General features: G+C 40.1%; 2 protein-coding genes across 21 annotated transcripts in view; one reads left to right on the forward strand and one right to left on the reverse strand.

Moving 5' to 3' along the window:
• The window catches only part of PPP3R1 (protein phosphatase 3 regulatory subunit B, alpha), a 39969-nt gene extending 26657 nt beyond the window's left edge, over positions 1-13312 (reverse strand). The window contains exon 1 of the mRNA XM_065059313.1: positions 13080-13312. Within this exon, the coding sequence (XP_064915385.1) occupies positions 13080-13082 (3 nt within the window). The 5' untranslated portion in view covers positions 13083-13312. The remainder of the gene's footprint in view (positions 1-13079) is intronic.
• PLEK (pleckstrin) overlaps positions 10475-15930 on the forward strand; it is a 63929-nt gene continuing 58473 nt past the window's right edge. For 9 of the 20 annotated variants that reach the window (XM_065059288.1, XM_065059295.1, XM_065059300.1 and 6 more), the window contains exon 1: positions 13423-15282. The gene's annotated coding sequence lies outside the window, so the exon portion shown is untranslated. The other 11 variants (XM_065059299.1, XM_065059302.1, XM_065059296.1 and 8 more) reach the window with 8 other exon arrangements.

Below are 15930 nucleotides of genomic sequence, written 5' to 3' on the forward strand. Positions count from 1 at the left end.
TGTGAACTTCATGAGCTAATGTACAATTCCCTGCGTGGTATTCAATAATTTTACTTTTGGCATTTCCCAGCTACTACTCTTTAGAGGCAACAATCCAGTCTACTTATGCAATCGCTACAGAGATGGCACTTCTAAAGCTTGCATCGATCTTGAAAATCCTCAGAACTCTGTAATTTTCAGTGCATAAATGAATAATGAACTCTCCAGAGCCAAGGAAAGGAGTCTCCCAGAAAGATTCTGAAGCAACTCAGCCTTTAGTAGGGGAACACTACAGTTCTGCCACCACTAAATCAAAGTAAGTTCTGATGCAATTAAGGGTTCACATTAGGAAGCCTTTGGGGTAAGACAGGTTGGGCCTCCATTGCTTCTGGATGAGTCAGAAAAAAATACACAAGATACTAACTTATTTGTTCCACTCACATTACCATTTGGTTTCACCTACAAAACCTCTCACCACGTTTCCTGCACAAGCCTCTTCAGTGAAGTTTATTCAGTTCCCATAGTTAAAGAGACCACAGCAGCTTTTTCTTTCTCAGCTTCAAAGATAATTGCAATAAAGTTCCCCAATCGATCTCCCCTACGATTGTGCTGTTATACTGGCAAAGATCACACTAGTGAAAATGAAAACAAGACCAGGCTGTCCAACCAGAAAATTTGTAATCCACATACAAAACAAAGCAGAAGCTACAGGTAAGACTACAAGACAACAGATATATCAATGACAAAAAAAATTACATAAATCTTTATGCATAACAAAAGTGGAGTTGAAGAGTTTTAGAGAGCACTTCAAAGGAGGCAATTTTATTTATAAGTATACAGTGCAAAAGCTTGTAATAAAACAGCACAGAAGAAAGCATAAAATGTGATTTAAGATCATAACAAGTGACTCAGGTGTCATGGGATTATCAGAGTTATGGGTCAACATCTAAATGATAAAGAAATGACATCAACTTACACTTAATGGGATACTAAAGCAAAACAAAAACCAGAGCATATAATATCTTGTTCTTCAGGACACTGACATATATAAATTAGATAACAGCCATTTATTATCTTCTCTGATTTAATTACTTCCCTAATAAGAAGGAATCTTTTCCCTTCACTGGTGAGTATGAACATCAAAAAATCCAAGCAATTGCAAACAGTAAATTGTGTTATGCTTGTGTGGAAGAACAACTTCAGATTGGAAAAACTGAAGTAACATATAGAACAAAAGAAACAAAACTTCATTCAAAACATTAAGCTGAAGTATGCAAGCATCCCTGAGAACTTGGAGGGACTATAAACAAAGTCACACAGTTTTCAGCAGTAATTAAACCAGATTAAGCTATTATTTATCATCTTAGAGTCTGTCAAATGAAGAAAGACAAAACTACGCAAGAGTCAAAACCCCATTTTACAGGTAAATTTTTTAGGAGGCTGTTTCAGCTTCTCCCTTTCTCTGCAACAATTTGGAGATAGAACAGGTTTTGTTCAAAGTACCTTCCCAGAAAACAGACAATGTTCAAAACTTCAACACAAAGCAATAAAACAGCAGTCCAGCAAGCCTGAGAACTTATCACTGGCTGACCTACACAGAAATAGGAACAGACAGTTACATTACAAGAAGATATTAACTTGACCTAAAGCCATAGTGAAGTATAATTTGCTATATATAGATATGCTCTCATGAGGCTGCTTTCAATTACAGCAATTTAATTCTCCGCACTCCCAGGTACTATAAAATCAAAAAAGAACTAGGGAGCTTCAAACAGCTCTCTAGAACAATCCCACTAAAATCTCTGCCAAGTGAACTGGTAGTTCAATACCTTCCTCCAAAATTAACTGTAAAAAATAGTTATGTTAACCATAAGACTTCTAGTCAAGGATTCTTGCCACTGGATTGATGAAGGGTGTGAAAGGCAGGCTTGCTTTTCTCTGCATTGTTTTTTTAAACATGCCTTAGTATGTTGTGAAAATTACTGCCACTTTAAGGTATAGTACTTGTTACTATGTTTGCAAATCTAAACTTATTTTTGGAGTAATTTTCAAAAAGTTAAAGGTAAGTGTTAACATCTGCAGATCAAACACTCCTACATCTCAAAAATGATTTGTGGCACTCCAAATACAAAAAAAGGGAGTAAAACTAAGGGTGGCCCAGTCTTTTCAAGTTTCTGAAATTCCTCATCTTGCTTGTACCAAGAAGATCAGCTATTAACACTGAAAGTTCTAACAAAGGAGCAATACTATCACATTTCTCTTTGCAGAGGGTTTTTCCAAAAGCAGAGAAGTAGCTACAGGAGTCATGGAACCCCATTAGAGAAAACAAACCACCTCCATAACTTCTGCAACAAACAGCTACAGGCTGCTTGTTACTGATCAGACAGATCTCACATGTGTATCAGGCTGGAGCAAATATGAAAGATGAGAACATAGCTGGAAATGAAACAGAGCATGTTATCCTCTGACAGCAACTAACAAACACACAGATTAATGTATTTGTTCCCAACATATCTGGTAAAGATCCCTTGCCACAAACTGTTCGCTGACTTGTGCAAGCAAAGAATGGGAGATCAGGATCAGTTAGAAAGTTCAGAAGGCTTCTTTTCTTCAGGGAGTTTAGACACAGTGGATTCATTGTAGTGCTGCAAACAGTATTTGTAGAGGGAAAGGAAAGTAGCAAAGATACGTTCTAGAAATTAAGATTACATATTACACTGCATCATATAATAGTCATATACTACTTACTATAAAAGACTATACTACCGTTAGATGTAATTCCCTATTCACAGAAAGGTGGTAAATACCCAAGAGCAACGTGACCATACTCCTCTACCAACTGATTATCTTAAGTCTTTAGATGTTAACAGTATACTCAGTTGAGGCAATTGCAAAGGTTGAAGCTTTGGCAACACATTTTTTTAATAGATGTAAGAAGATCAGGAGGAAAAAAGACAATGCAGCTGTGCCACATAAGACAGTCTACTGAGAGTTTAAGAGTCGAACATCCTTGAGGTGGAAAGCTAAAGTACCAATTCAGAGAATATCGCCAATTCACAAGAGGCTGTGCCACAAGGCCTTGAAGTTTCAGGAACGTCACGCAGGTCAATGTAAAGTACTTGAGCAAATGGTATAAGAGCACAGAAACAGGTTGCATAAGTAGATGCTGTCACCAGCCCTTCTTCCCATTTAAGAAATTTGTAAACAGTTTAATATCACTTCGTGCCAAAAAGAGAAACCTGAGTTTTAAGGAAGGGAGATAAGTGTCTTATGGCTGGCCAACAAGAGAAAATGGAAACAGTACATCAAAAAAATTCACAAAAGAAAAGTAGATAATAAAACGTCATTGTTGATCTATCACAAAAGAGGCTGAGGAACATTGCAAAGAATTATGTAAAGAACATGCAACTGAAAAAGTTCAAAAATGAGATTTGATTTCACAAACTGACAGGACCAGAAAACAATCACGGCAGCAAGGATGCAGAACTGGATAAGATGTGCAAATCAAAGGAGGAAGCAGATTATGTTCAAGGAGAATTGTTGCGTAGATACGGAATCTGCAAAATAAGAGATTGTATTCCAGTATTCTTAACTGTCTCTAATAGTTAACACTAATCTTAATACTTAGGGTTTTTTTTTCCAAAAAGAAAATAACTTCATCAGAACTTACAGCTGTCAGCTATTAAAATGAGACATTTTAACAAGCTCTGGTTTAGCTTATGCCACTCAAGGACTCATGAAGAATTCAGCAAAGAATAAAGATGAGTCATAAGGTTTGAAAACAGGCCCTGTGAACACTGTGATCCAATACAGAGGGATCAAAACCATTGTAATTAAAACATCAAGAATTTTACAAAACACTAACCAGGTCTTCCAGGCATCACCAGTTTCCATTCTAAGTGAGTAATTAGGATTTCCAGCACTCTAGAATTTCCAGCAAATTAGGAATTTATTTTCTGAAAAGATGCACTGCAAATTTCCAAAGTCTTCCAGTTATTATTATTGGAGACTTCCTGATCAAATGAAAGCAAAATGAAACCTAGGAAAACACAGAAAAATACCACTCTGCTTTCAATTAAGGTTTTCACTGATACAGAATATTGTGAAATCTCAAAACAGTTTTCTTTATATGATGTGTGCCATGGAGAAGATACTGACTTTTAAAAACCATAATGCTGAGGTGATGCCCATTCAGGAGCTGGTTATATGAAGTAATATCCAAATGCAATTAAAAAGATAGAATATTTCAGGGTAAGTTCTTCATGGCAGGAACTGACTTCGTATATTTATGTACAGGAATGCAAATAGTTACCATTCAGTATTGAATGGAAACATCTAGCATTTTTGCTACAAGCTAACAATGGTGTTCTCGAAAGATTAAATTAGAATCCCAACCCAGTTTCAGTAGCTTAAAAAAAAAAATCATATGTCAAATATTTAAAAAATTATAAAAAAAAAAATCCCATTTACTGATAGATGTTAGCGTTATTTTTAGCAGTTGCTAAAGATAAGATTCCTTGATCCTGTCAGAAATCAAAGCTTATTAATTGCTGTAACTACCAATACAATTAAAAGCAGCTGTCCTGACAAGCTGTAAATTTCCCTAAGTTGCAAATATCCACGAAAGTATAAAAGTACACACAAAGCAGCACTAGAAATTTACTGCTATTTATTGGTTCCACAGGTCCCCAGAAAAGTTCAGTAGGTGCACCCCTGCAGAGCCCCATTGACTTCCAGTCAGAATTACCAGTTGCTCTGGGGCTCGCAACCAAGAATCCAGTCATCCCAGTGCAAGGGACTGCACAAATACTCGCATCCATCCCCCACACGCTGACACATCTCTGCATTTATGCACAATCTGCCCACAGAACCACAGGCTACCACCTTGCTGCTACTTCTCGTCTTAGCTCTTCCAAAAATTCACTGCTTGCAAACCTTAAAGGCAGCATATAAAATGTATAACTTTGTACACTGGTCTGCAACATAAACTGCAAATCAAGGGACAAAACATTAGTGACACTGCACAGATGCTAAACAATACCTCTGAGAAAGCATCCCAAATAAAACGATTGTTAAAATCACTCTCAAACCACCTCTTGCCAATTATTCTTGAATCTTTAGCTGTTCTGCCCACTACTATAGGGCATTACAGTACTACCGTATCATTACACACCTAAATGTTAAACCACCATCTTCTGCTTCTCCTCAATTTTACTCCCTTTTATTCACATGATATTTCATTTTCTCACCAAGTAAAGGAATTTGGCCACCTTTGAGCTCGCTGTTCATTTTTTCTAAGGCCTCTCAAAAGACAATTTTTCAGAATTAAGCTCTGGTAAACCCTACTACACCATCATTAGAGTTGAACTCTAACATTCAAGATTACAGAAGATTCAAACTTACTAACCTTATATACTTCTATAAATCACTAATCTGATTTTTCAAAGCACTGTTGTAAATAAAAACCTAGCACCAGTGGTACCCCATGCAAAGGCTTTAGTCTTATTACTAAAACAACCACATTTAGCGTGTAGAATAAAATAGTTCAGGAAAACTAAAACCATTTTAATAAAGAATCCCTAAAAAAGTTTAATAAGTAGTAGACAGATATTTTACTAGATACCTCTATGAAGAACAGTAATTAGAGTGCTAAAAATAGTCTACTTAGGTCAAATATAAAAATCAAGTTTATTTATTCATATGGCAGTTTTTGTTATTGCCGTTAAGGAGTTCCTCTATTTATTGTGGATTTTCTTTGTAGACTTGTTAGCAGATCTACCTGGAATCAAGCTCTTCTCTGAGAATTCTGTGAAGTGTTCCTTCACCATTAACAACAAAACTGACCCATGACTGCTCAGATACTAAGGTGCTAAGCCTGTTAAACAGTGGCGCAATACTAAATCAGGCTTCCCCAAGGGAACATCGTTACATACACAAAACTGAAGAAGCTGTTCAGCCATCGCACCTACAAAGTACAGAAGTTCTCCTTCACAAGCTCGGGCCTAAAGTCATAGCCACGGAGTTTGTTACAAAAAAAATCCAACTCCTTTTAAATTCCTCTCTGCTGGTCATATAGCATCATTGAGCAGAGGGAATCCAAGTGACTTCTTTCAACTTCAGTGATGCTATTCAGAACCTACACAGTTATAATAGCAGTGAAACAACAGTTGTTGTCTCTACTACAACCTGATAAATGTGCACAGAGGAGCTATTCACAGGGTGACAACAGACAAGGGGTAGAAAAAGAGAGGAGTACTGTAGCAGAGGTCTTCCTTCCCAAAGTTTCCAGTGGCTTAAAATAAAGGTTAAAAAGCCTTCATACTTGTCACAAACATACCAGAGGAAGAAAAGAAGTTCCAGAGCATGTACAGATGATCCTAAGATTATATTCATGTAAGAATCACAACTGAATCCACTTTTCCAGTAGCTGGGTTTCTTCCAGAAGCATATGAACCCTGGCCTTCATTTCCGGGCTTCCTTGCTGTTACTCTGGCCCCTCCTTCTCCTGCCCCTCCCAAATTCTGATCGAAGTTCTTTAACTAACAAATGTCTTCCTGCATTTTTGAATTCCTACTTTACCTAACTTAGACAATGAGATCAGGTGTTTGTGAACTTCAAGCTTACTGCATAAGCTTTTTAAAATAGGCACTGTATCAGCTTACTGGGGGAGTTCCGGTTCTTTGGCTTAACAGTTTGCCTAAAAATGTCCATCAGACTTCGCAAATTCACCTGAGCGTATCAACTGGCACAACCAGCCTACAGCTTGGAAGCCAAGATTTTTATTGGCAGTTCAGGAGCAATGCTGTCCGTTAATCCAAAGCACTTAAAGAGTTTCTGACACTTCCTTAACACAGTTAAAATTATTTATATCGCTAGGGATTCTTCCTTATTTGTAGAAGAGAGTATCAATAGCGGGTCCAACTCGCTGTCAAGTTACAAGCAAGTCAGATTTAGTCTCCAGCTTGTTTTGCCCCATCTAGATAGTTTTACCAAGCAGTTAAAGTAACAATGTGCTTGTGGCTGTGCTAGGTACATTCTAAAAGCAACATATAAAACATTTTAATGGTCTTTCTGTATGTGGAAAAGGCCTAATACAGTTGAATTATCAAATTAGAAGTTTCAAGTTAAACATTTAGAAAGCTATGTAAAATGTCAAGATTAAATTTTCCTATTTAAAAGAACTGTCACTTCAAAAATGACTTCACTTGCAAGATGTGGGCTTTGTTACTAAACACCTGCAACTTAAAAAACAAAACAAAAACATAACCACACAACACCTCTCCACAGACATTTGCCATTCAAATGATATAGAACAGACCAGAATAAGAAGACAAGCCATAGGTTAAGTTTAACCCTGGTTAAACTTATCTTGATATTCAATATTACTAAGGAAATACAGTATTTCAAATGGTGACCAAAATAATCTAGCTACATCATACATCAAGCAGAATACATTGCTTCTAGTCATGTACTTAAATCACTACAAAATCATCAATTTTGAGTAATTTAAGCTCCCTGATCACTGATCCAGGGAAACAGCAGTGAAAAATTCCCAAACCACTCGAACTGGTTTACTGAAAGCTCTATCTATTCCAGATAAAAAGATGCTGGTCCATATCCAAGCCTGTCCCCCTTCATTCAGCACAGCAAGGCAATCTTTGTAGCAGATCTTCCTCAAACTGCTGGTGTCAAGGTGACTTTAGACCACTGACACCTAAAAAACTGCACAGCTTTTATCGGATATAAGGCCCTTTTCCAAGTCTACTCTCTAAAAGAAGTCACTTCAAGTGCCTAACACAGCACTACAAAGATGTTGAAAGTAGTGTATGACCAAGCTTTCAACCACTACACACCATCACAGGCTGTAAGCCAAACAGAGTACAGCAAGTTTTCTAGCAGTCCAATTCCACTAATTCATCAACCCAAACACTCTAAAATTCATAGCAGTTAAGTTGATTTAGTCTTCTTATTTAAATACTGCCAGAGCTGCAAACACATTATCCATTTCCAACACTGCATACTAATGTTCACTTCTAAACAATAAAAAGGGCCTTGGATCAGTTATTACCTCACCATAACCTCAACCTTTTTCATTTGTAGAACAAGGACAATATTTACCAGGTTCACAAGAGCAAAACAAGATAAACTCTTGTGCTCTTCAGGAAATAAATAACATATTTAAGTAATTTAGGTGACCAAGTCAGCTAATAAAATTCTTACCGTTTCCTGGAGTTCCAACTTTTTTTCCTGCTTTAATTGACAAGGACATTCAAGTAAAACAAGATACTTATTTTCTTACAATATCCCGCTCAGAAAGTTTCAACTATGTAAACTTTAAGGACTGGCCTCTCTTTCACATAGATCCATGCCTCTCATCATTCCTTCCCCATCACTTCAATCTTTACTCCCCCATCCTCACAGCGCTCACTCCTCCAGAAGCAGAGGAGTTTGATCTTGACAAGGACATGGTACAGTAGCACCTTCCCTATTTCTGCTGATGATTCTGGTGAAGAACTACCCTGTTTCCCCCAAAATAAGACCTACCTTTAAAATAAGCCCTAGCATGGTTTTTCATGATTGTCGAGGATGCTCAAAATGTAAGCCCTACTCCAAAAATAAGCCCTAGTTGCAGTTCATAAAAAAGTCAATTTAAATAGTGCCCAGGCAGCTATACATGTAAAAAAACTGAGCATCTTTTGGAGCAAATATTAATATAAGACCCTGTCTTATTTTGGGGGAAACAGGGTAGCAGGTAGGAAGCATGGGAACAGCCAGCCCCTTTGCCCCTGTGCTCTTTCTGTAGGGAACACACAGCAATAAATAAGCTTGGGAAAAGCAAAAAACATACAGGCCAGAAGAAGGAAAGGATGGAAAACAGGGAAAACGATCACTAAATTAACTGGCTGCCAATCAACGAAGAACAATGCATTGTAATTTTTCTCTGCATTAGAAGTTCACAAATGATACTGCCCGGAGCTGGGAGAACAGGCTTGTGAGGAAAGAGGAGGAGCAAAGAAATCAAGAGCAAATTGCTTTCAAGAAATCATACATTAGCTCAAATTACAAAAAGGTTTTTCCTATGAACGCAATTTTTGGTCACCATTTCATATAACTAAACCAAAGTCTTAACAGTTTCATGCTCAACTACTATTCTGACTTACAACATTTTTAGGAGAGGATACAATCTTCTTTTAACAAAACTCAGATAAAAACAGGCACTAAAAAAAGAGGAGGGAGAGCAAAAGAATTCTTTTACTAGCAGGGAAATCAAAGCAATGTTGAAAAAGCTTATGCAAGTACAATTTACGAATTAAAGTAGAACGCTATTAAGCATACCTACAATTAAAAAAAGCTACTCCTTCTGCAACCCTGCCAGCTAAACACTGATTCAACACCCAGCTACACGAAAGCCATAAGGTCTTAATCGCTAGATTAATTTCTTCTACAAAGTATGTATTATGTCAATCAAAACTGATAAATAATTTTCTTATAATAGCCCAACTACATCTCAAGAATTTTTTGTATGTCTTGTTTGGCTTTAAAAAATCTGTATTTCTGCCTCATTTGCTGCCCCGGAAATACCAGAATTAGTGAACTCTCCTTTTCTTGCACTGATCAACAGAAAATAATCCCATCTCCTTTAAGATACAAATAAAAACCCCAATATAGATGTTTTATCTCACCCCCTTAAAGCTTCCCTTTTAGTGTCAAGTCAGATGTCTTAGAAGGTGAATATTCTGCAGTTCCTGACACATGCTCACCACAAATCATTTTCCCTTAGTCAACTTTCATTTCTCCTTATCACTAAATTAATAGTTTAACCATAAGAAGCCAGAATGCTACTTCTGCCACAGAAATAGGGAAAAAACAATTACTTTTTTAAAAGTCTCTCTGCTCCTCCATCAACAGGATCTGTCTTTGTAGATCACAGAGCTAAGTAAACTTACGTATTCAAATCGGCCTCTAAACTATGCCTCTGAAAATTACTCCCAAAGTAATTTCTTTCATTAAACAAACTGGCTTAAATAAGCCTACCAGATATTTTGTAAGACCTACATATAAGCTTCACAGTTTGAATCCTAGACCAGTTATTCCATCTGTGGCAGAAAAACACCAGTAAGACAGTATAAGATGGACCATGTGAGTGCTTCTCAGTTCCTGCCACCTGTTACAAAACTGAACTGACTATTCAGATGTTTGTAATGACAGCAGTAAAATTATGATTTGGTAATGGAACAACTAGTTTTTCTTCAGCTAAGAACTAACTTATTTAATACCCTCCCTGCTAAATAGTAAATAATGGTTCAAAATGGTCTTCTAGAGTTTGTTTTATTGAAAATTAAAAAATTAGTGGTTCTTGGCTTCAGTAATTTAGAAGCACTGTTAGATCAGCTTCAGCTGGAGAAAATACAGCAGAAGCACCACTACTCAAGTCAGTCAAAACAACTGAATAGAGCCTAGCCAAGATGGGTGCACTACATAACGTGGTTTGGGTGACTCCTGTGGAATTCTGTGTCTTCTGTAACTACGAAGCTCAAGAGCTGGATATAAACCAGAATACGGAAAACAGAGTTTATCCATCCAAACCCAAGACTGTTTAATAGCATCTATCTGTGCTATTTACCTTTTCCTACCAAGTTTTTCCTATGAGTAGTATTTTCTAAGTCAGCTCTGACAGAAATAGAATATCAACATTACTTCTAGCATTATGCAATGGACTCATCTTATGCTCACTGCCTGATAGATTATTTTAGAACTGGCTATACCAAAATATCCAGAACTACATTCTTTGACTCACTAGATGTTTATGTTTTCTCTTAAGCTACCTACTATGAACACAACAATACATTAGCCTCTTTCTTCACTATCTATAACTGTTTGCTCCCTGGTCCTGTAGGAACACGAAAGAAATGTTACTCCAAACAGTGAAAAATAATTGCTCTAGTAAAGACTGAAACAAGGTCTCCTCTACTTCTTCATGAAAAGTGAACTCTTTCAGTGAAAACATCCACAGGGTAATGACAGTAAAAAAAAATGGCAACTTAAATGAAACATGAGGGGTTTTTAATGTTTATCAACTATTTAGTTTTAGCTCATTTTTCAGACTACAAGGTATCTAAGATCAGGTTTTATCAGAACCAGTGCACTGATACAGCTCTGGGGAAAACTCTCCTGGTGCTGTTACTGCTTATATGAGCGAACAAACACCTTTACTGGTAGAGATAATATCCAGCACACCTTTTGTGCCAGCATCTACATTTACACATTGCAATTGATCATATACAAATACTGTTCAAGAAGTCACAAAGCCATAATCAACATGATTATACCATCACAAGATGCTAGGACAGCTTTAGTTGCAACAGAATGAAGGAAAAAATAATCAAAGTTAATCATACGTGAAAGTTTGGTTCATTACAGGTCACTAACACACATGGGCATCATGGTTAAACAACATTTTATTTCCTTTTATGCACGATAACATCTCAGTCTTTAAGAACAAAATTTTCACAGAAGACTCAACTAATGGCAATATGAGCACAAGTGTTGTGGAAGATGATCACTGTTCATCTATATATTCACAGCTATTAGCAGAGTTGCAACCATGGCGTAATTTCTCATCATAACTTTGTTAAGTCTTGACTTCATTAATACCTTGTTCTCAAAATATAAGCCTTATTTTCTCACAGTCTTAATGTACTCCAAGACTGTGTGAAAGCATTCAGTAAACACATTTAGTTCCCAACAGAAACCAAACCTATATACATTTCAAAATACTTCTCCAAACGCACATCTAACAGACATTTAAGTGTACACAGAAGACAGCCTGAGCATAGCACATTGGTTTCTTCTACAGCTTTATTTTTTAAAACAAAGACTGCAACCCCACACCTAAAACCAAAAGGAAACTCATTTTTGGCTCCCAGGTTCTGAGGTCTAATGTGAAACGTAATGAACAGCTGGCCTTGCTCTTAAAGGGTTAAGAATGAAAAGTTTAAACCACTTTTATTTCTCCAGCTGTAAAACCAAAATATCACCAGTCTTTCTGCAGCCAGGGTACTGGATAATTTAGGCTAAAATAAATGTTTATTAAAAAAGGGCGTTGATTTCTTGGCAGTGGTGAAAAGCAGGAGACACCCCTAGTGTCGACGTAATATACTACAGGACTCCATACTGTACCTCTGGGTTAATTTTAAGGCAGTAAAAAGGTAATTTAAAACATCGTGATCTAAAAGCAGAGCAACTCAAATATACACACCTGGACATACGTTCTTCCTGCAGTCCCAAAACCCCCACGCCTATCATATTTGGAGTGTCAGCTTTCCAAACCCGGACCAATTAAAGTATACATTATCTAGCCCGTCTCCCTGCCATGGGCTACGTGCATTAGAGCTTTCCGGTCTGCACATGAACAGAAAAACGCTGCTGCACCAAGGGCGGGGGGGGAAGAACCCTACTGAGATTGCAAAACAACCCCCGCAAGACATCGCTACCGAAATGCCGGGCTTGCTTAGGGCGCTGCGGATACATCTGGTAAACAGATAAAGCGCGGGCCGGGGGACGCGAACCCCCAGACTGAGGGGAACGGCAGGGGGCTGGAGGGAAGAGAGCGTGTGGAGGGGAGGTGAGGGGGTGCCGGGTGGCAGAGAAGGGAGGGCCGAGCCCGAGGAGCGCTGCCGGGGTGGGGGGAGGCGGCGGAGGGAGTAGGCGGGGAGGCAGCGGGGCGCACGGAGCGAGGCGGCGGCCGTGGGCGGCGGAGGGGAAGCGGGGGGACGTCCCTGCCCCCGGGGAGAGGCGCGGGGCGGCCGCGGTGGCGGCCCCAGGGGAGGCAGGCGGGGGGGGGGGTTGGAAAAGCCCTGCGAGGCGCTGGCCCGCGGGAGGACGTGGACGGCCCGGGGGCGGGAGGCGGGGGAGCCGGGTCAGAGGCAGGGCAGCAGCGGCGAGGCGGAGCGGAGCAGCGGTCGGGCCGGGCCGCGGGGCCATTACCTCGCCCCCCACCCCCGCGGCCCAGCCCGGTCTGGAATATTCCGGCGGGGCGGGAGCGCGGGGTCTCGGTGGGGAGGGGAAGCAAAGGATAGAGGAGGGAGGGGAATCCTCACCATGGCGGCGGGTGGGCGTCAGGCGTCTCCCCCGCAGCTGAATCCACCGAGCCCCGGCCTAGCGCTGAGCGTGTTCGGCGCCGCCGCGCCCGGTGCCGCCGCTGCGTCCGGCTGCGCTGCGCGCCCCTCACTGCGGCACTGCCTCGCGCTGGCCCGCAACGGCGCGCACGGAGCGAGCGAGGGGGCGCGAGCGGCGCTAACGCTCGGCTGCGGGCGGGGGGGACGGAGCCTCCCACATCCGGGCACCCGCCGCGCCGAGCACCGCCTGCGCGAGGGGCGGGGCTATGACGTCACCGGGGCGGGTTGGGGGAGAGAACAAAATGGCGGCGGGTGAGGGGTGGCGGCCCTTCGATGGGCTTCTCTGGAGCAGGGGGAGGTTTCCCGAAGGTTGGGACGTGGGGAGCTCGGCTGAGGGGTTCCTACGCCGTTAGGAGGTCGCTTTTACAAGACTTTAGGTGTTTACTGCTGCCTCAAGACAGGCCTGTGGCTTCTCCCTGAGGCCTCTGCCCAGGGAAAGGTTCCCTCAGGTGCTCTAGAGCTGCTGGTTGTCTGTGTTCTCCCACACACCTTCTCCTTAGGCTTGTCCCCCTCAGCTGCCTCATAACTTATGCTAGTGGGGCCCTTGCTGCTTTAACTTTTATCCCTGTGTGTTACTTCTGTTCTCCACAAAACAAAAGCCTCCAGGCAGGCAGAGGGCTCAGCACCGGTAGGCCTTTGGAAACATGGCTCCAAGGGATGCCTCTTTTCCTTATGGCTGTTATTTTCCTTAGGGTTTTGTTTATGTTACTACCTAGGCTGGAAGGCGCTCAGTACTTAACAGATTTCAGGATATTGTGTTTCGGTAGTGTTAACAATTATACAAACTAAAGAAATTGTGATGAGATAATTCTTTGAAGTGTTTTCGTGTATGCTTCTAGTTTCATGTGGGTAGTTAATGCTTTGTACCCAGGGTAGTTTACAAAATAACATGACTGATACAGTCCAATGCAAACTAAGATGAAAGATGTAGTCTTAGTAACCCCTTTGAGGCAAGATTTAGGGCAGTACAACTGCTTGCATAAGTAAGGCTGACCCTGGGGATGATCTGTCTACATTACAAAGTTTTAAGTAGGACAGATGACACCTTTAAAAAACCGTGAAGGATAAAATAAAAGAGCAAGTAGAGATGGGTTGATTTGATGTTCCTTTTGCTGTTTTTGCCCTTCTTTCTGTGCTTACTCCTCTGAATGTGTTTATTTTGGAGCACTGTGACAGAGCACTGTGACAAATTAAGTGGTGATGTGCAAATAATAATCACATATGAAGTGTTGTTGTGTTAATGCTGCCAAAGAGAAGATTCCATACCACATTGATGTTTTTCAGGCATTTGTGATTTGGTTTGTAATAACTAGAACACTTTGCCACAGAAATGCAAATGTGTCCTGCCAAGTTCAAGGTGAATAGCAACCTAATTTGTGGGGGGAGGGAAGACTGGATTCTTACTTTAAAATTAGGTTAATTTTTTAGGGCCATAGCTGAGCATGAGCTTTCCAGTTTAAAATTGTGATTTGCTCTCCCTTCAGCTCCTTCTGGAAAAGGAGCTGCCTTGTCACTGTTGCCATTTTTGGGGTGTCTGAGGTGGTCTAAGGCAAGCAAAGGTTACCTGGAGAGTTTCTGGAGAAATCTGGAGTCTTGAACTCAAATGCTGATGTGTAAATGCTGAGAGGAGTGAGGAATCTTCTGTATAGAAGCCTGCTCAGGAAATGAGATAATAAAGGGTGACCATGAAGTTCAAGAGCAGATTAGGAAACTGAAGCAAAGCCTGGCAATAAATGTGCAGCTCTTAGAAACTGTTCATGACTGACGAAGGTTCTGTTTGGAAACTCTTACTCAGCTTGTCTTCACATCTGCAGAAAGGGGTGAGCTTGACTGGGAAAAGGGAGAGTGGATTAGGGAGGTTGTGTGGAAAAATCTAGCAAGAAAAAGTAAACGAAGGATGCGTTGATGAGTGGAACTGAGTGGTGGTGTACAAAAGGTAATTTGCACTGGAAGAAAGCAAAACAAACAGTAATGCATAACTGTAAGCTTTGAGAGAATAGTAAATCAGGAAAAAAGGCCTTGCTGCTGGTGAGAACCTGGACTTGGCCACGGTGAGAGGTTATACATTATAAAATGGTCTGATCCAGGGGAAGACTTTCATACCTTTTCTTATTAACAGGTACAGGTGAGTAGAACAACTCTTTTTTGGTGGGGGAAGAAAAATTAGAGTTGCAAAGATATCTTAGGAATAAAACACTCCTAGATTTCACTGGAAGTTAGTATTAAAGCTCACTAGACTCTAGCCAAAAAATAAAACAGACAAACACAAAGAAAACCCTTCAGATCTCTGATGTAAAACAGTCCTGCTGGGTACATCTCGGTCACTGGAGCTTCATCTAGCAGATGCAAATCTGGAGTAAAATCAGCTACGTGAAGCTGAATGTGGCTAGAATTTCTATTGCATTATATAGTAGGAATAAAATAAACAGAAATGAGGAATACAATACCTTGATTGTTACCTTTTAGCTTCCAAGAAGGGACAGCCAAGAACTTACAAAAATATAACTTTTAGCTTGTAATGCAATTATGTTACTGCGATAAGTTTTGAACATCTGGATGTGGTACAAAGACGTGCTAATTAATTTTTAATTAATTTTTCTGTTGTGTGAATGTGTCCAAGTTACTTTTCTTTTATATCTGACTTTTTTAGAGGTTAAAAATGCACAATGTCCTTTGTTAGTGTGTAGATAAGAGTTTGTAGAAAACCATAACTTGCATTTAACACGCTTTGCATTTTATTATCTGAATAGTGAATAGTATTTTTGCGAATATT

Source organism: Columba livia, chromosome 3 (assembly GCF_036013475.1).
Source record: "Columba livia isolate bColLiv1 breed racing homer chromosome 3, bColLiv1.pat.W.v2, whole genome shotgun sequence".
In the NCBI taxonomy this organism is placed as follows: domain Eukaryota; kingdom Metazoa; phylum Chordata; class Aves; order Columbiformes; family Columbidae; genus Columba; species Columba livia.